The following is a 21,227-nucleotide window of genomic DNA, read 5'->3' on the forward strand; positions in this document are numbered from 1 at the left end:
CCAAAAAATGTGTAATTGGGGGGGGGGGGGGGTGGTGGTTGTATTGCACTGCCATTTTAGCACCTCAAAAAATTAGATAGACAGTCAAACTAAAAGCTGCGTAAATTCAAGAAAATATACCATAGCTTGTAGATGCCATAACTTTTGCGCAGACGAATAAATATACGCTTTTTTAAATTCCCCCCCCCCCCCGAGACGTGGCTGAATACGTTTTGGGCTAAATGTTTGACAAAATATTGAGTTTTTTTTATAACTAAAAGTCGAAAATATGTATATATTTTTTTAAATTGCAGTCTTTTTTCGTTTATATTGCGAAAATTAAAACTCCCAGTGGTGATCAAATACCACCAAAAGAAAGCTCTCTTTGTGGGGAAAAAAAGGACGCAAATGTTGTTTGGGTACAGCGTTGCAGGACCGCGCAATTACCAGTTAAAGCAGCGCAGTGCCAAGTTGCAAAAAGTGATCTGGTCATCAAGGGGGTAAAACCCTCTGGGGATGAAGTGGTTAATATGACAATCTAGTCTTATCTTTAGTAGAAATCTGTCTCAGAGCATTGTAAATGGTTGCAAAGGAATACAGATGAATAGGTCTGTATACTTGTTGCACAGACTTTGCTGAAGGAGACAGCTTGATTTGCTCCCACATCGCCAAGTTACTCAATAAATGTCCCCCAGGGGGCAGTATCTGCCACACAGGCAGAATAAACCCGTGCTCCTTACAGATTGATTTTCCAGCACTTCACATCCCATATGTACTAATTACACGAAACTGGTAAGAATTTCTCAGTCAGCCATCTTCCTCGGATAAACTGAAATACTAATAGACAACAAGAGGTTTCCAGCAATAGCAGGAACATTGTTGCTGCGCAACTTTCCCCCACAGGACCGCGGGGACTGTTCAGTCAGCCCCGAACAACACACGCCTGGCACCACAATCACATGATGCACCAAACTGCTGTTGACACGACCATCCCAAAATGGTGTCCTCTTGACGACAAGCCCCGCCGCCTAACCGCCCACCAACGTCACTTCCACCAAGGCGGCGCCTAGGTGCATCACGTGATCCCAACTGCCTCCTGCTTGGTGTTACCTAACAAAACAATAATTATAATGAGAATTGGCAGAACCGTGCGGCGGGCTCCCGGCGAAGGTTCGTGTTTGAGGTGGAAGAGGCAGGAAAGAAGCCGGCCCGGCGGAAAGAGCTGCGCAGCGGCCGCTGAGTGGGGGCGGGTGAAGAGGCCGAGGCCTGTGCGGGTCACGTGGTGCTGCGCTGTGGTGTTTCCCCGGTAAAGATGGCGGCTGTGAGGTAGATAGCGGCGGCTACGGAGCGACAGCAGCGGTTCTGAGGCGACACGGTGCCTGAGTGAAGAGTGGTTTCCGGGACCGGCAGTGTAAGTGTGTACGGAGGGCGGGGAAGGTATCCAGTTTGGACAGGGCTGTTCATACTACTAGGCTAACAGAGGCCCCGTCAGGCCTGATTATATCGACTTATTCCTGGCTCCCCTGAGGAGAGGCAACTACAGAGCGGGGACGAGGCCTGCTACTACGACACCAGCTGCTGTCCTGTGTCACTGCCCACACCGCCTGGGCTGTACTCGCCGCCCCCTGGCTTCCTTCACTACCTGAACTCCTCTCACTGTCCCGGCCACAACTCCCCTCAGTCCTGGCTTCCTTCACTACCTGAACTCCTCTCACTGTCCCGGCCACAACTACCCTCAGCCCGGGCCCTGGCTTCCTTCACTACCTGAACTTCTCTCACTGTCCCGGCCACAACTCCCCTCAGCCCTTGTCCTGGCTTCCTTCACTGCCTGACTCCTCAGCGCCCCTGCCACTGTCTAGCTTCACTGCCTGAGCTCCTCTCAGCGCCCCGGTCACGACTCCCCTCTGTCCGGGCCCTGGCTTCCTTCACTGCCTGAACTCCTCTCAGCGCCCCTGCCACTGTCTTCCTTCACTGCCTGAGCTCCCCTCACCGTCCGGCACTGTCTTCCTTAAGTACACGGAGCTCCCGGGCACAACTTATGTTCGCAGGCCCAGTCTGAGCCCCCCTCTCGGTCCTTTTCCCACTACTACTTTCGTTTCTCCATGTCAGGGCTGAGGTCCCACTACTTTCCCCAGTTGTATCCAGAGATAGGGGAGCCCTGACACATCAACACGTGCTCTGCCTTGGCCCGGTAGAACCAAGTAATCCCCAGCCATCTCCTCTCCCTATCCTGCAAGCAGGCCGCACACTGCCCCCTACCACCCCCCACACATGGTGCCCCGGACTCGCAGGACTCGGCATTAGTCATCCCGGCCCAACCCGGAAGTTTATGTTGTGAACACGTGGTAGGAGGAAGGCTGGGGAGGTCCAGGCTCATGTTCCACTGCTGACCTTTACATTGCAGGTGTGAGGACGGCTTCCCTTCTAATCATCCTCCATTGTGACAAGGGGGCTTCCAGCCCTCTTCTGGTCTTAACTTTTTTTTTTTGTAGCAGAAACACGTGTTTTGTGCAATGCTGACAAAGGCTTCAAAACGTCTATTAGGGTAAAACTGCCCCACATAGAGATGTAGTCACAGGCAACCAAGCTGTTTAGATGAAGGATCTATGAGTCGTTTGAGCTGTTTCTTTAGTATATTTTACTAAAAGGTACTGGAGTATGCTGGGGACATTAGGCTCGGTTCATACTGCCGTGGTGGTAAGTCACACAACTTCATGCATTCACAGCAGAAGTCAATGCAAGTCATCCCTGACCTTTTTTGTTTTTGAGTCGCACCAATTAACAGTTCCATTGTAGTTAATGGGGTGCAACTTGTCATGTGACTTAGATCTCAAGTTGCATGACAAGTCGTGGCAGTGTGAACCAAGCCGAAAGCCTCATACATGCTGCATGTTTCTCTCTCTCTCTCCTAGATGCCTTTCTTCCTGGCAACAGCATTTTACCAGAAAAATAGTTTGGCACATAATGTTTTTGGGTGCGTTTAGCTGCGTTTGGTGTTTGGGTAATCATTTAATTGGGCAGAATAGTAACTTATTGTAGCCATTGAAATTAAATGGCACTGAACGTAGTTTAGACCTGTTTGCGTGCGTCAAGCCTATTTGTTTCTGCCAAAACTCTGCTGCTCCAGGACGGTCCGACTGTTTTTTTTTTTTTCCTGGTTTCTAAATGTCTCTGCCTTTTTAAATTATTCTAACCATCAACAGGGTAACATGCAGGGCCCTTAGAGGAAGGGGGGGAAAAAACAGAGACCCCTAGGAGCAGCAGAAAACATCTGCAGTGTGCACAAAGCTGCATTCACACCTGAGCATAGTGTATTTCGGGTGACTTGCCAGTGTGTTTCTAGAAGTCTAGATGTTAGGCAAAGAAATGCATATACAGTATCACAAGAGTACACTCCTCACATTTTTGTAAATATTTTATTATATCTTCATGTTACAGCACTGAAGAAATGACACTTTGCTAAATTGTAAAGTAGTGAGTGTACAGCTTGTATAACAGTGTAAATTTGCTGTCCTCTCAAAATAACGCAACACACAGCCATTAATGTCTAAACAGCTGGCAACAAGTGAAAATATTCTGTAGTGAAAATATCCATATTGGGGCCAATTGGCTTTTTTCCCTCCTCGGTGTCATGTGACTTAGTTTTACAAGGTTTTAGGTGTGAATGGGGAGCAGGTGTGTTAAATTTGGTGTTATCACTCACACTCTCTCATACTGGTCACTGGAAGTTCATCATGGCACCTCATGGCAAAAAACCCTCTGAGGATCTGAAGAAAAGAATTGTTGCTCTACATAAAGATGGCCTAGGCTATAAGAATATTGCCAAGACCCTGGAACTGAGCTGCAGCACGGTGGCGAAGACCATACAGCGGTTTAACAGGACGGGTTTCACTCAGAACAAGCCTCACTATGGTCGACTAAAGAATTTGTGTGCACATGCTCAGCGTCGTATCCAGAGGTTGTCCTTGGGAAATAGACGTATGAGTGCTGCCAGCATTGCTGCAGAGGTTGAAGGGGTGGGTAGACCGTGGTAATGAGTAAGCGGCCGTTCGTGCCGTGAAACGCGTCTACCTTGGACACATTCTGTTCCTTACACTGTCTGTTTGTCCTGGATTATTTTGAAGAATAAAGACACCTTATTTTTGATTTCATTCATCTGTGTGCGGCTCCACATTTCTACACGAGTTAACCTGTCTGTGCTCAGACCATACGCCACATACTGCATAAAACTGGTCTGCATGGCTGTCATCCCAGAAAAAGCCTCTTCTAAAGATGAAGCACACGAAAACCTGCAAACAGTTGGAAAACAAGCAGACTCGGGAATATTGATCACTGGAACTATGTCCTGTGGTCTAATGAGACCAAGATAAACTTAGTTGGTTTAGATGGTGTCAAGCGTGTGTGGCGGCAACCAGATGAGGAGTACAAAGACAATTGTGTCTTGCCTACAGTAAAGCATGGTGGTGGGAGTGTCATGGTTTTGGGGTTGCAGAAGTGCTGCCGAAACAGGGGACATGCAGTTCTTTGAGGGAACCATGAATGGCAACATGTACTGTGACATACTAAAGCAGAGCATAATCCCCTCCCTGCAGAGACTGGGCCACAGGGCAGTATTCCAACATAACGACCCCAAATACACATCCAAGACGACCACTACCTTGCTAAAGAAGCTGGGTGTAAAGATGGTCTGGCCAAGCATGTCTCCAGACCTAAACCCTATTGAGCATCTGTGGGGCAAACTCAACCAGGAGGTGGAGGAGCGTAAGGTCTTGAACATTCATCAGCATCATGATGTCGTCATGGATAAGTGGAAGAGGACTCCAGTGGCAACCTGTGAAGCTCTGGTGAACTCCGTGCCAAGAGGGTTAAGGCAGTGCCGGAAAATGATGGCCACAGAAAATATTGACACTTTGGACCCAATTTGGACATTTTAACTTGGGGGTGTACTCACTTTTGTTGCCAGCTGTTTAGACATTAACCACTTAAGCCCCGGAGGATTTGGCTGCTAAAGGACCAGGGGTTTTTTTGCGATTTTTTTTACTGCGTGACTTTAACGGACAATTGCGCGGTCGTGCGATGCTGTACCTAAACGAATTTGACGTCCTTTTTTTCCCACAAACAGAGCTTTCTTTTGGTGGTATTTGATCACCTGTGCGATTTTTTTTGATCACGCGCTATAAACAAAAAAAGAGCGTAAATTTTGCAAAAATAACAATATTTTTCACATTTTTTTATATGAAATTCCCCAAAAAAAAAAGTAAAAATCAAAATTTTTTAACATTTTTCGGCCAATTTGTTTTATGCTACCTATGTTTGGTAAAAAAATTTTGCAAAAAGCGTATTTTGATTGGTTTGCGCAAAAGTTATCGCGTTTACTAACAAAGAGAAAGATTTTTGTCATTTTTGGTGTTTTTTTTTTTTAACGCATAATGGCGGCGATCTGCGATTTTTTTTTTTTCGGTACTGCGACATTGCGGCGGACAGATCGGACCCTTGACTGACATTTTTGACACTTTTGGGGTTACCAGTGACATTACTGCAGTAATCAGTGCTATACATATGCACTGTTACTGCAAAAATGACACTGGCAGGGAAGGGGTTAACTTTATTGGACAGGGAGGGGTTAAGTGTGTCCTAGGGGCGTGCTTTCTACTGTGTAGGGACATGGCTATTGGTGTAAAAGCAAAGATCAACCGTTCTACATAGTAGAACGGTCAGATCTTCACTTTTACACAGGGAGAACTGACAGGCAGCTTGTTTACACAAGCTGCTCTGTCTTTCTCCCTTCACAGCAGCGATCGTAGTGTGGCCGGCGGACATCGAGTCCGCCGGTCACACGCACTGACTTGCCTGTGAACGAGCCGCGGCGGGCGCGCGCCTCGGCGGGCGCGCGCCCGCCCGCGATAGGCTCGCAAGTCAGTGACAGGCGAGTGACGTATCGATACGTCACTCTGCCTGGCCGGGGCTGACCGCCGCAGTATATAGTCGTGCGGCGGTCGGCAACCGGTTAATGGCTGTGTTGAGCTATTTTGAGGGGACAGCAAATTTACACTGTTACACAAGCTGTACACTCACTACTTTACATTGTAGCAAAGTGTAATTTCTTCATTGTCACATTAAAAGATAAAATATTTACAAAAATGTGAGGGGTGTACTCACTTTTGTGAGATACTGTATATTCAGGCAAATCTATTAACTACTATGGGGCTGAGTATGCGTGAATTGGCTCAAAAAGAAGCTCCTGTACTTCTCGCAACACGTTACAAGCAATAGTTTACTAAAGTGAACAGGTGTAATTTAAATTGAATTATTTTTGTTAGTGTTGTAATAAGCATGTCAGAACACTCAGGTGTGAATGGGGCCTTAGTAGTATATACGTGTGTGTTGTTAAAAAAAAAAAAAATAAACATTTCAAGTAAGAATGTTCATGTCAGTTTTACAAAATGTGGTGCATATCAGGTCATTTTTACATCAAATAATGTATAGTACTCTGTCAGAAATCCGTTTATAGTTTTGTCTTTGGCCTTTCAGTCATTGAAGTTGGCCAGTGTTTGTTTTGTTTGAGATGGTTCGTTTATAAACTGGTAGTGCTTGTCCTCTGTTTTGCCTTAGGGCAAATCCAGAGGCTAGATCCTTTTTAAAGGGGGCTTCTCTCCCTTGGGTTGATTTCCATAAACGTCTGTGAAATCGCGCCCAAAGCCGGACTGAAATGCTGGCTTGAAATTAACTCGCACAATTTTATAATGGTCTCAGTGTGAACCTGGGCTAAGTGTTCTAGTTATGCATGTTTGTTGAAATCCAGAGTTGGTGTTCTAATGTGACTTTAACACTTTTTTTTTTTTTTTTGTTTTTTATTTTCAAGATGATGGATCCAAATCAGGATTTGTTGCTTGCTGCTCTGAGCGAGTGTGGCATCAGCCCTAACGATCTTTTTGATGGCGATTCCTTGGATATAGGTCTACTTGCTCCAAGCCAAGCCCCCATCATCCAGCAAGTAAGTTTGAGGAAACTGCATGACATTTGCTACCCTGTTGACGTTATAAGGCAAATGTTTTTTTTTGTTTTTTTTCCCTTTTGTAAAATGTTCTGTTTTGAAATATGAATAAAAATAACCTGAAGACTGGTCTTCTGTTTGGACTCACTGTACAACACTGATGCTGTACCAGTTCTGTGACCTTAAGTAACTGTATTGAGGAAAATATAGAGGCAGATGTTGCTGACTTCTCATTAGTGTGAGTAAATAGGCTGGAACAGGCATGCAGCTCGCAAAGTTGGAAATCTCAATCCGCTAACTTTTAGGTCTTGTGCAAATGAGGCCGTATAATGTAAATTGTAGCTGTAATTCTGCATTGGGGCTACACATCTGTAGATAGAAAACGGGAACACTGTGCTAAAATGAATAAAAAGCTGTATGTATAAATTATGTATAAAGTGCAGTGCTAAAAATGTTGTGAGAAATAAAGTGCATATATGGTGCAAAATATTAACTGTGTGACAATAATATTAAACATGTGTTTTTTTAGCCAAATAGAACAATGATGATGGCTAAACATTGCAAATAATTAAAAGTCCAAAATGAGTCCAAAGTGTGAAGTCCAGAAGCAGAAATCTTCAAATGTTGTTCCATGTGAATATTCAACCTTGTGCATTGGAACCACCACCAATATCAGAGGGGGCTTACCAGATGTCATGGACACACATAGGCTTTGCCTAGTGGGTCAAAACCAGCGTATATAAACTGATAGGAAGCCAGAGGACATCCGGATGGGCTTCAACCGTAGCGACAGTCTCAACTGGTTAATCGCTTAGCTGCAGATAATTCCCACAGTAGAAAATCCAGATAATAAGGGGGCCACAGTTTCTCCCATGGTCTGCTGCCATGTTACCACTGCAACATACTTGATCCTAGGATGTTTTCACCACAAGCGCTTTCTATTCATCAATATTTGTAAGTGTTCTGGATTTTAATAAACTAGTCATCTTTGTACAGTTTTACACTGGAGTTTTCTTTCTATTGAGTATATGTGGAGAAGAAACTGTGGCCCCCTTATTATCTGGATTTTTTTTTTTACTGTGGGAATTATCTGCATCTAAGCAATTAACCAGTTGAGACTGTCGCTACGGTTGGAGCCCATCCAGATGTCCTATGGCATCTTATCCATTTTTATATACACTGATTTTGACCCACTATGCATAGCCTAGCCTGTGTGTGTCCATTCCATCTAGTAAGCCCCCTTCTGATATTGGTGGTGGTTCTAATTAGGGATAGACCGATTATCGGCAAGGCCGATATATCGGGCCCGATATGCACTTTCCCCGATGTATCGTCCCCGGAACTGGCCGATATTTTTGTGGCGTCATTCTGCCTTCTTAGGCCGCCTCCCTCGCCTTGGACAGCCTCGTCTGGAGTCGGCACTAGTCTTGCGGGAATGTATCACAGCCATACACCCACCCACAGCAGCCCGGTGCCAGCCAGCCACCCACAGGCACTGTACCAGCAAGCCAGCCAGCCACCCACAGGCCCTGTGCCAACCACCCACCTACCACTGGGTGCCAGCCACCCACCCACCACAGGGTGCCAGCAAGCCAGCCATTAAGCATTAAACAAAAATTAACATGTTCAGTACCAAATTTGTCAATTGTCCATTTCTCAAAACTTTAAATGTACAAATCTTCCGATACCGATACGTTGTGACCAAAATATCAGTATTGGCCCTGAAAAAACCATATCGATCTATCCCTTGTTCTAATGCACAAGGTTGAATATTCACATGGAAGAACGTTTGCTGCTTCTCACTTTACACTTTGGACTCGCTTTGGACTTTTCTTTTAATCATTTGCAATGTTTAGCCATCATCATTGTTTGGCTTTAATACATGTATGTTTAATATTAATTGTCACACAGTTAATATTTTTTTATGCACCATACAGGGCTGCACATCTGCAAAAAAATGTAATTACATTTTCACCGATCCTCCAATTGCAAGTAGATTCCAGGAGGCGAGTTATAAGGTCCTGTTAAATTGGTATAGCGTTTCCACGTTCTTCAGAGTAATGGGCCATACACACTATAAGATTTTCTGAAGACTTTTTCCTTCAGACTTAGCAAAACCATATAATATGAGGTCAAACCTAAACACTTTCAATTTGTATGCAATCTGGCAGGCCCTTGCACTACATAGAAAAGGTAAATCTGAAGGAAAAAGTCTTCAGAAAATTGTATAGTGTGTATGGCCCTTTACCCTTCTGTCTCTCCCACTTGTTGGCGCTGTCAACAATAAAATGGTTCATGTGCAGGGTTTCTGACTTCTACCACCATGAGCACTTCAAATCACTGAAGTGGTCATGGTGGTTGGAGTGTTCCTTTTAATAACCCTCAGAAGTACACACGGTTCGAATGCCGTGCAACATCAGCGGGTTCATTAAAAACTGGCTGCCATTGGGCCGTGTGTATGGCATCTGGTCCGACAGAAGCTGGTCATTCGACATGCGTGAAAAAAAACTGGCTTCTAACTTTTATTTTTTTTTTTAGTGGCACTTAGATTTCAAGCAAATTTTGTCAAGCTCTGATGTATACCACATAGTTGGAAATGCCCAGAACCCCCAACAGTTGGTCAGTGGATAGCTGTGGTGAATAAAATCAACCTGATGGAACAATTAACGGCTGCGTTAAAACAAAAGGAGGAACAATTCAATGTTTTATTGGCACGATTTATGGTGCTCACGAGCCTATAGCACCCTTCTGGCCTTCTGTAAGGCCTCACTAACTGTAAGGCCTCATGCACACTGGACGTTTTTATAGCTGCTGTTTTTGGCGTCCCTTTTTTTTTCTACAGCCAATAAACGCCCCAGCGTGTTATCCTATGTGTCCATGTACACATAGGCTGTTAACAGCAGTTTTTGGCAGGGGCAGTTTCTGGTTGTAAAGAGAAAACCCAGAACTAGTGGGTTTTGAATGGTGTTTTTCAGCTGTAAAAATGCTTACGTCAGTAAACGCTGATAAACGCCAAAAAAACTGGCGTTTTGACGTCTTTTACTCCATCGCTTTTTTTTTAAGCCTGGATTCTGTTTCGAGGTGGTGTTCATGGAACATAGCCTGGGTTCACACTGGTGCATGCTGAACACGCATGTGAATTGCAACCAGAAACGTACTGCATTCCTGTGCACATCACATGCAATGTCTGTGCGATGCAGTTTGAGCCATAGATTTTGTATGGCTCAAACTACATCACATTTGCACCAAAATGTTGTAGGACCCTTCCCCCCCCCCCCCCCCCCCCCCAACATCTAATCACATTGCATGGGTGTGAACACCCATGCAATGCGATTCTGCTAAACACACTGAATCTGTTTCGGGGTATCGTTCATGTAACATGAAGCCCTGTTGACATTGTGCCGATTAAGCATGCGATTTGTCATGTCGAATCTCATGTCAAATCAGAGCCTATTGCCGGCAACGGTACCAGTTCACACTGCGGACGGGTTTGAAATCATTCAGCTGAATGGGCACGATTTCAAACCCGCATGTCAGTGCGACTTCGGGGGCGATTTGACAGACATCTGTACGGGTTCTTGCACAGATGTCTATTGAAATTGCCCTGAAGTCACCAAAAGTAGTGCAGAAACTACTTTTGGGAATTAGTGCGACGCCGCAAAGTCAGGGTTGCACCAATTCAGACAGTGACGTTGCTGCCAATAGGCTGTGATTTGGCATGCAATTTGACATTTGAACACCCCGATATTGCATTGTGAAATGCAGTGAGCTGACAGAATTGCATGTGTTTTCACACCCATGTGATGCGACTTTGATGCAGGGGAAAGAAGGTCCACATTTAAACCAAAATGTAGGACCCTTTTTTTTTTTCCCCTGTACCTAAAACCTTATCGTATGGGTGTGAACGCCCATGCGATGCAATTCTGGCAAGCATTACATTATGGGAAAGTTGGAGTTACTAACATTGCGGAGAGGTGATTTTTAGCTAAAAACGCCAATGCAAAAAAGTTAAAAAAAACTCCTTACAAAGCTACTGGCGTTTTTTTTTTTTTTTTTTTTTTTTTTATAAAGGCCAGTGTGCATGAGGCTTAACTGTGCATGCTGACCACCACAACCCCCCCATTTTTTTTTTTTTTTTTTTTTTATAAGCCATTTCCTATGAAGTGTGTTCATTCTCTTCTACTGCTCATGCTTGCTTCCCATCTAACCTCCCATGATGTCATGCTTTTCCCTATATTCCTTTTTTTTTTTTAAATTGTGCTCGTACACCAGCCTCTGGGTGAGCCTATTGTTACTTAATGTTACACTTCTTTACAGAGTATTTGAAATTCTCAGTTGCTTCTCAGGCATTGACCCTCATGTTTTGTACCCTATGCTTATGGCTTTTATTTCCAACAGTTTTGAATATTATACCCTCAATCGATATTGGAATTGTTTTGCTGGTGTGTAAAATAAAAACATTAAATGATGAAAAAAAAATAAATTTCTTCATGAATTTTGACCAAAAATGTATTTTGCTACATTGTTTTTGGTGAAAATATCCCAATATGTGTGTATTGATTGGTTTGCATGAAAATTATAGCCCTTACAAAGTGTGTGTACATGTATACTAGAACCTTCTCATTTTTTTTTTTTTTTTTTTGATACTAATATTGGCGATCAGTAACCTATAAACAATACTGTGGCGGTCAATCTGACACTGGGGGGACCTTGACATTGGGCTTAACCTCTGTCTGCTGGTCAGCGAGAATACCTTTATTGGATAGGGTGCATAAATGTAGGCCTAAAGTCAATACACGCTTGCTAGCTGAATGCAGTCTAAAATGTAACTAGCCCATGTTCTGATAACTATCCCTTTTTAATATATTAAAGTAATACTAAAAAAAAAAGTTTTTATTTTTTTTTCTTATTACCTCAATTCTGGACACTTTCACCCCCTTCCTGCCCAGACCAATTTTCAGCTTTAAGTGCTCACACTTTTAATGATAATTACCCATATGACATTTTATTTATTTTTTTTTTTTTTGCGCTGTAAACAAAAAATACCATTTTTATTAACCACTTAAGCCCCGGAAGATTTTACCCCCTTCCTGACCAGGGCCTATTTTGCGATTCGGCACTGCGTGACTTTAACGGACAATTGCGCGGTCGTGCAACGCTGTACCTAAAGGAATTTGACGTCCTTTTTTCCCACAAACTGAGCTTTCTTTTGGTGGTATTTGATCACCTGTGCGATTTTTTTTTTTTTTTTTTTTTTTTTTTTTTTTTTTTTTTTTTTTTTTTTTTTTTTTTTTTTTTTTTTTTTTTTTTTTGATCATGCGCTATAAACAAAAAAAGAGCGTCAATTTTGCAAAAATAACAATATTTTTCACATTTTTATATGAAATTCCCAAAAAAAAGTAAAAATCGAATTTCTTAACATTTCAGGCCAATTTGTTTTATGCTACATATGTTTGGTTAAAAAAAATCGCAAAAAGCGTATTTTGATTGGTTTGCGCAAATTATAATTTTTTTTTTTTGTAGTTGCAATTTTTTTTCCAACTCTTTGGAAAATGAAGAAGCTAAATACATTTTTATTTTCACAAACATTTCTTAAGTTATTTCTCACTCACAGCATAGGCATGCTTGCAACTACACCCCAAAATGCATTCTGCTACTCCTGAGTATGGTGATACCACATATATAGTTACATAGTCAGGTTGAAAACACACAAGTCCATCTGGCTCAACACACAAAAACACAATGTGAGCCTAGCCGCATGGAGGAGTCAACATCCAAGGAGTACCTTTGGGCATTATCCACTTTAAGACCAAGTAAAAATGTGTATTTTTGTTTTAACAATTTAGAGCCCCCAAACATATATTTTTGCAGCAAAGGCCCTAGAGAATAAAATGGTGGGTTTTGCTAATTTTTGTCACACTGTGTTTGTGCAGCGGTTTGTGTAAAATTATGTTAATTGCATTAGAAAGTTAACACTAACACATGCAATTTTTAATACACTTCAATGCGCACACAGGCAATATAATCAATTTTTGGTATTAAATATGGTATTGCGCCGGGTAGATACCAAACGTCACGCTTGTGAAATGGCGCCCAAGTTCGGTATTTAAAAAAAACTCCATATGCGACGCTTTATAAGCCTTTATTGGCTACCAGTTTAGAGTTACACAAGTCTGATGCAGGAATTATTGCTCTTGCTCTGAGGGTGGGGATACCTCACGTGTGGTGCAATCGCAGTTTACATATGCGTAGAGAACCAACGTGTGCATTTGCCTTTGCATGTGGGGATGGGGGTGCTTTTAAATTTTATTGGTGGGATGCTGTTACAACGACAGATGTTTTTGTGCACTTGTACATTGTGACAGGTTTTGATTGTCCACTGGCAGACACTGAGGTTGATTAAGCGATGGGACACTGGTACAAGGATAGTGGTGTTTGGTGTGCTGTGTGGTGATGCCTGCAGTCTGTTTGATCTCTGTGTAACTGAACCCTAAAATCATCAGAGAGCTGTTAAGGCTCCAGCATCTCCAGTGACACAGCCATTACAAGATTGCGCCACTGCGCGGCCCATGTTTTGAAGGAATGCATGGGTGCATTATCTCAGAACCGCGAAGCTCCCACCTGGCCAGTGGGAACCTTTTAATAACAAACGTCCTACTTAAAGGAGAACTTTAGGCAAAACTTATTTTTTTTCTCATTCGTTCATTAGCGGACGCAGCTCCTGATATTCATAACCATTGGGTTATACTTATAAATTGGGAAGAAAAAAATTATAAATATAATTAATTCCAGTAGCGCAGGGATGGTGGTATCCTCTCACTACCACTAAAGCGTATAAAGGAGTGATACTATATATCAGGGGTCTTCAAACTACGGCCCTCCAGCTGTTCAGGAACTACAATTCCCAAAATGCCTAGTCATGTCTGTGAATGTCAGTTTTACAATGCCTCATGGGATGTGTAGTTCTGCAACAGCTGGAGGGCCGTAGTTTGAGGATCCCTGCTATATATCATATGCCTCCCCACATGCACAATACATATAAGCATGAACTGCTGTGTGTTGGATGCAAATATAATGAATTCAATAATCCAAATACGTAAAGGTCCATAAAATCAAACTCTAAAAGTCCATGCGTGAACAATCCCGGGAGGCTGTGATGATGTGAAACAAAGTACTGGGTCACCGCTTTTCCACCACCACTGTGTCCAGGGAAGGATTAAAGTGCGCACTCACCAAATATAGATGCTTAACTACTTTCGTGGTTAAGCTAACAGGCAAAGGTCATGTCACATCCAAATGAAATCATCCTGGACAGCCTTAATGTTAAAATAAGCAGAGCTGCAGCGCTCCAGACCATGTGGAAAGAAACAAACTCCACTAGTGCAATAACGTTTTAAAACCTTTAATCACATCCACCCTAGTAGTACACTCACGTTTTGTTGTACGTTAAAATCACACATTCAGTCACAAGAGGAGGTATTCACCGTTCCACATCCAGGCTCCATGCTGTGGAAATCAGACCTTCCGGGTAAACCACCGCTCCTCGTATAGTAATTGTTGACGCCGCCAGGTCACGCCCGACGCGTTTCGTCACTTCCGACTTCGTCACCGGATACGCGACCATGACGGCGCGGCCTTCAACTATATACTCCAGCCAACCCCGCCCTCTAGGCGGATGCTGGCGTATCAGGATACAGTTACACAGCTGGTCATTCCCTGCTCTATAACGGCACACAAAAACAGTTCTCAATATATGGTGTATGCTCGCATTCTCGTCCCGGCAGATCAACTCATCATTCAGTACATCACATAGTACTCACTGCCAGCACTAGCAGGTGTCCTTGTGTGCACTTAACCCTATGAAAACCAAGTACACCCGGACATACAGGAGTCCCCAAGCTCAATAATCGTATTGAATGATATAAGACTAAATTAATCACTGAATAACAGTGCAAACGATATTCAGACCTCTGCCTGCATCAGGGAAGGAGCGCTGTGTGCATCCATAGACAATGCAATAATCATGCACTAAATTACAGTGAATATAGTATATTAAACCATATAGCTCATCTAGTCACAACCTATCAAATATTGCAACCATAATTTAGATGCTAAAACCAAACTATAAATATATAAAACACATATTAAACCTACATATTAGAATTAGTCTGAATAATAGCCATGGTACACCAAGCTCAAAAAAAACATGTTACATGTTAATAGTAATTGATAATGGTAGTAAAAGGACAACTAATAAGAGAACATTCCCAAATAGCGGGACACCAATCGCTAATCACTGAAACTGCCTAGGAGTTACTAATAAAGCAGTTCAAGTCTAGTTCAATGTTCAGGCCAACTGGATGAAGGGACTGCGTCAAATAAATCCAATTCCTTTCACATCTGGACAGTTCCGTCACCCAGTTAGCCCCTCTCCAAGAAAGGGACACTCTCTTTCCATTCCCCAAAAATGTAAACATTTTGGGTCACGCTTGTGTTGCCTAAAATGGGCGGAAACACTATATTCACGCTTACCCTTAAGGATATTGGATATGTGCTCCCCTACTCTTTTACGCAGAGTGCGTTTAGTACGGCCAATGTAGAGTAACTTACAGGGGCACATTAATGCATAGACCACGTGTGTAGCGTCACACGTGATCAAATGTTTGATGTTAAACTCTGTTAATCGCTGGAACCCTAAAAGTATTGCGTCTCCTCAGATTGGATTTAGTAAAATGACAGGCCCTACATCTTCCACAGGTGTGAAATCCACTCCCCCTGGAAAAAAGGAAGAGGTAGGTGGATCCAAAATCTTTTTGACGACTGTCGCCAAAGTTCGGTGCCTTTCTAAAGATAGATGGAACCTTGGGGAGAACAGGCCCCAAGGTGCCATCCATACTCGGAATAGGCCAATGCTGTTTAAAAATGGCCTTTACCTTCTTATAATCCTCCTCCAGAGAAATCAGATAGAAAACTCCGTTCTTTAGTGTTATCATCATGTAGGTGACTGTCCCTCTTAGTGTTCTCTAAACATGTAGATCTTGGGACGTCTAAAATATTCCTGATTTCCCTATCTAGGTCATCCTCTTTGTAGCCTTTATTAAGGAACCTTTCCTTCAGTACTCCAGCCTGAACCTCAAAGTCGTTGTCAAAAGTTAAGTTACGCATAAACTGGCCCCGGGGGATATTCCGGAGCCAATTTGGGTGATGACCACTTGTGATAGACAGGTAGAAATCCAAAGGTGAGACCGCACTTGAGGCAATTTGTTGAAATCAATGAATTTCTTTATTCCTCATAGATGAATACAGACAGTGCACAACAGATGTCAGATGTATCAGGTTGACGCGTTTCACTATACAACTAATCGCTTACTCATAACCACACCTGTTATGAGTAAGTGATCGGTTGTATCGTGAAACGTGTCAAGCTGACACGTTTGTTGTGCACTGTCTGTATGTATTCATCTGAGGAATAAAGAAATTCATTGATTTCAACAAATTGCCTCGAGTGCGGTCTCACCTTTTGGATTTCTACTGTTTTGGATGACGGATCTGACCTGCACCAGGCTCAGACTACACCTAAGCGGCTCTTCTCTGTTTATTTCCATTATCTCAGTGGATAGACAGGTAGCTGTTACGATCTGTAGGTTTTAAGTACACTGTTGTGTCAATTTTCCAGTTCCTTTCTTGATGACTACATCCAAAAAATGAATTTCATTTTGGCTCCAATGGAAGTCCAATTTGATGATGTTGTTATTCAGATGGTTCATAAACTCTAAGTGAGGGTTCAGAACCATTCCAAATAAAAATATCAATAAACCTACGGTAATATAATAATGCACGTCTCTCAACGTTGAACACAAACTTATCCTCCCACTCCGCCATAAAAATGTTGGCGAGACTGGGAGCGAATTTCGCGCCCATAGCCAGGCCCATTTTTTGACTATAAAATTTCTGTTGGTACCTAAAAATAATTGTGACCTAGACAGAAATCTAAGGCCTTGTGAATGAACACGTTCTGGTTGAAGGGTAGCTCATCACGCTTACTTAAGGCCCAATTAAGGGACAATAAGGCATTATGTTGGATGATGGGTTATACCAGGGCTTGACAAACCCCGGGCGCCAGGTCGCATTGGCGACTAGAATTAGCGACTTGGCGCCTGGGGTGCACTACAGGAGGTGTTCTGTCCCTTTGTGCCCCCCTGCGAGTGCGCGGACTACCGCGCCGTTCGATAATTGAGGTTGTGGCTTTTCGGCCGCCTTGAGTGAGACGCTTCCAATGGGGAACTGGCGCCCTCTTGTGGTGGCCGGGAGTATGACAAGCAGTCACTAACAAGACTGTTTCCCCTGTCTGTTCTCAATGCCTGGAAGTTTTTGCAGGCTTCATCTGGAGCCCTTTGCTTAAAAGGCAAGTGGAAAGGGAGTGTTTTTTTTTTTTTTTTGAACATTATTTTTAAAAATGATTATTTTTCATAATCGCCCTGCCATGCCACAGTCACACAGCCGAAGGCCCCTTTCACACAGGCTGTCTGATCATATCCGCCTGTCAGTTTTTCAGGTGGACCTGATCAGACCCTTCAGTCTCCTCTATAGAGTGACAACCCTCCGCCATCCGATTCTGCTCGCTAAAAACGGACAGATGGTGGTTATATTTTCCATCCGTCCGGTGATTTGAATTTGATGGCATCGGATTGAAACGGTCAGACGGTCAGTTTCCATCCGATTGCCCCATACAGGAGAATGGGCTGTGTCTGCATAGAGTGGACAGGATCTGCCTGCTCAGCGGGGATCAGCAGAGAGATCTGAGCAAATTCTGCTGAGCAGAGGTGGCTCTGTTAAAGTGGCCTATGGTGGCATATGTTGTTCTTGGTCATTGGATCTCCTATCACCCCCACCTTGCTGTGCCCCCACCTTGCTGCACTGTCCTTCCCTAGTGAGCCGTTGCCCATCACACGCAAAAATACAAGGCATATTCATGGCCATAAAAAGCCAAGTGAAAAAAAAATTACATCAGAATATATTCAGTATATACACAAGGTAAATGCCTATGATGTCTGGTTCTAGTCATCTTTATGTGTAAATTTAGGATCAGTAATTTTGTCACTGAAAATAAAGCTTTGTTGTAAAAAGAAAAAAAAAAAAAAAAGCTGGTTCCTAACTTTTTTTAGCTGGCTCTTAGATTCCTAGCAAATTTGTCAAGCCTTGGGTTATGCTGCCCCCTACAGGAGTAGGACACTAGGCAGAAAAAAAATCTGGCTACACCCATGGTCAGTTCTAGGGGGTATATTCCCTCTCTCTGCTATAGCCAGTGTTTTTTTTTTTTTTTTTTTTCTGCCTAGTCAGGGTTTGTAAGGACCTAGTTCAATGCTGGAAACTTTGGTCCTGGCAACATTTTTATTTTTTTATTTTTTCCTGGGAGATCTATAATCAACTGCAGGACTGGGTGACAGGCTGGATAATCTAGATCCAGTGGTCACCCCAGTCTAGCCAGCGAGCGTGCGCAGGCCCCAGCTCCATGCTAGGTCGGCAGCGACCTAGCCCTTCGAGTTAAACATCTCGCGAGGTCGCATACGCAGAGTTCCATCTGGCCAAAAGCCCCCCCCTCCCCAATTTCTATGGTGAGGAATATCTGTCTGGAGCAGTGCCCGCCTGGTTCCTGGTATGGTTAGTAGCTGTCCCCTCTTCCCCCTGGAGCATTTTGGGGTGGACATGGCCCCCCCTTGGGAAGGTCAGACTCCCAGGTTCTCCTTCCTGGCACCCCCACCCCCTTCACTATTGCGGGGTCTGAATGGGTGGTCTGGACACCCCCTGGGGTTGGGGCCCGACGCCATGCTGGCGAAGGGATGGGGGCTGCGCCGCCGGCAACCAGGCAATTGGCTGTGTGGGTAGGAGGTTGTTCCTGGTGGGGGCTCCTGCCAGGCCCCCCCCCCCATCCTGCCTTGTGCCTGTCCTGTGGCTAGGGATGCCTCCTAGGTCCCAGAGAGCCTCGTGGTGCCGCTATTTTCTTGTAGCCCATAGCCTGCAATGCACTGCGACCATTTTGCAGTGATTTTTCCATGGAAAGCAGCGGTGGCCATGACTGTGGAGCCCGAGGGCGGCGTTTTCGGCAGTGGGAGCCCTTCCTCATCCCCCAGTGCGGACTCTTGGATGTTTTTTTCACTTCCTGATCGCATACGTGTAGTGCATATTCTCCTGGTGACTAGCCAGCCGTGCCTGGTTCTGCGGGTGGGGAGTCTGGTGGAGTCCTTTCCCCCTCTGCTGAGGGTCAATTGGTGCTTGTAGCTGGCGACTGGGTGGTGCTACCAGCGCAGTGGTGGTGTCCCTTAGCAGTGTTTACACTTATTCTGTGGGTCCCCCTGGTGGCTAATGGAGTCTTTGTAGCACATCTCTCCACCTTATCCCCTCTTTGAGGCTGCTGGCCCCCATCTATGCACTGACGGTGGTCCTGGAGTCCCTTATATCCCGGTGGAGGTGGTTTTTTGGCAACAGGCTAGCAAAAAGCACCTCCAGCCTTCCCCTGTCTGATCAGATCCGGAATCTGATTCAGCCACTATGGATGCAAGTCACCTGGATTAATCTGCAGCCACACGTCCTGAATAATCAGTGAGGATTCCTCCACGTCTGCAATCGCGCACAAAAAGGTGCCGGTGGACGCACTGATTGTATTTGCGTGTGAACCTCTAAAAATGAGGGATGCAACTGCGACAGGGGCTCAGGTTCCCTTGGCACTCTAAAACCACTCAGAGCAGTATAAGGTGTTTCCCTTTCTCCGCCTATTTTGACACAATTGTCGTGAATGAGTGAGGACAAGGGAAGCATCCCCTTGGGGTCCCTGAGTGGTTTGCTAGGCAATACCCCTATGAAGAGTCCCTTTCAAAAAGTGGTCTGTACGGCCGGTGATGGACCCTCCAGTTTTCCAGGTTAAATAAAGCAACCATGATTCCAGTTGAAGAGACTCCGGCCTTTTAAGGACCCGGGTGACAAAAAGGCATAAGCTGTGGCCCACAATATGTTCACCCTGGCTGGCTTGGCATTGGGGCCCGTGTTCAGCATTTCCCTGGTGTTGCAAATGCTGACTGAGTGGGATAAGCTTTTGTGTCTTAACCTGGAGGAAGAACCGCTCCCATCTGCCTTTGCTGAGCTGGTGGATCAGCTGGTCCAGGGGCTGCAGTATCTGTGATGCGGCTCCCCTAGTGGCTCGGCTCTGTTTCGGCAGTGATCCTTGGCTAACATGCTGGTCTATGTACCAGGCTTCAAAAAAAAAAAACCCTAGCTTTTCTTCCTTTTTCAAGGAGATCGCCTGTTTGGCGCTACCCTGGATGACATTAAGGGGGGAAGAGTATGTCCCCCCCCCCCCCCCAAGACTACCAAGGGCCCTCCTTTTTCTGATGGATCCAAGCGAGTTTGGTCTGGCAAGTCAAGAGCGGTTTTCTCCAGACCCGCAGACAGGGCTCCTTCAGCATGAAGGTGTGCCCTTTTCTGGGGTGGGGGGGGGGCGTCTTCCCTGGATCCTGGACCCGTGGACTTCCCTGGTACATGACAAGTGGATCTACAAAGTCATACGATCTGGATACAAGATCGAGGTTCGTGCATGCCCTCCGGAAAGGTCCTTTTACTTCCAATGTGCGATTGTCCCCAGTCCGCTTACAGGTCCTCATTTTTTTCAGGGGTTTTTACTCAACCTGTTTACAGTTCCCAGGAAGGAGAGCAAGGGGTGTCCAATCCTAGACCTCAAAGTGCTGAACTGCTTGCGCGGGTGCAGAAGTTCAGAATGGAGTCTGTTCACAAAGTGGTGGCTTCCCTGCATCCAGGGAATTTCCTGCCTCCATAGACATCAAAGATGCCTACCTTCACATTCCAATATGTGTCGGTCTCCCAATGCTTCCCCTGCTTTGCATTATCAGTTTGGGGCGTTACCATTTGGTCTCGCCTCTGCTGCCGGTGTCTTCACTACAGTGTTGGCCCTGGTACTGGCATTATTTTGCCAGCATGGGGATCGTGTTCCTTGGCTATTGGAAGCTAGACTATCTGGGGCTGACTCTGCTCTTGGCCGTAGCAAGAGTATTTCTTGCTCCGGAAAAACTTAAGACACTGCAGGTTGCATTCAGTCTCCTGCTGACCAGCAGATGGTTGTCCTTCCAGACTTCTATGCTGGTACCTAGCCTGATGGTGTCAACTTTTGAGGCGGTCCGGTTTGCGCAGTTCCATGCGGGGTCACTGGGAGATTCTCATCACCTGGGTCAAGAATCCGTAGTCT

General features: G+C 44.7%; 1 protein-coding gene across 1 annotated transcript in view; it reads left to right on the forward strand.

Moving 5' to 3' along the window:
* The first annotated feature begins 1,039 nt into the window (after positions 1 to 1,039).
* Positions 1,040 to 21,227, forward strand: part of SBNO1 (strawberry notch homolog 1) — a 189,397-nt gene continuing 169,209 nt past the window's right edge. Inside the window, exons 1-2 of the mRNA XM_082243098.1 lie at positions 1,040 to 1,390; positions 6,842 to 6,973. Coding sequence (XP_082099224.1) covers positions 6,842 to 6,973 — 132 coding nt within the window. The 5' untranslated portion in view covers positions 1,040 to 1,390. The remainder of the gene's footprint in view (positions 1,391 to 6,841; positions 6,974 to 21,227) is intronic.

This window comes from Pelophylax lessonae, assembly GCF_965119305.1.
Source record: "Pelophylax lessonae genome assembly, chromosome: 1".
NCBI lineage: Eukaryota > Metazoa > Chordata > Amphibia > Anura > Ranidae > Pelophylax > Pelophylax lessonae.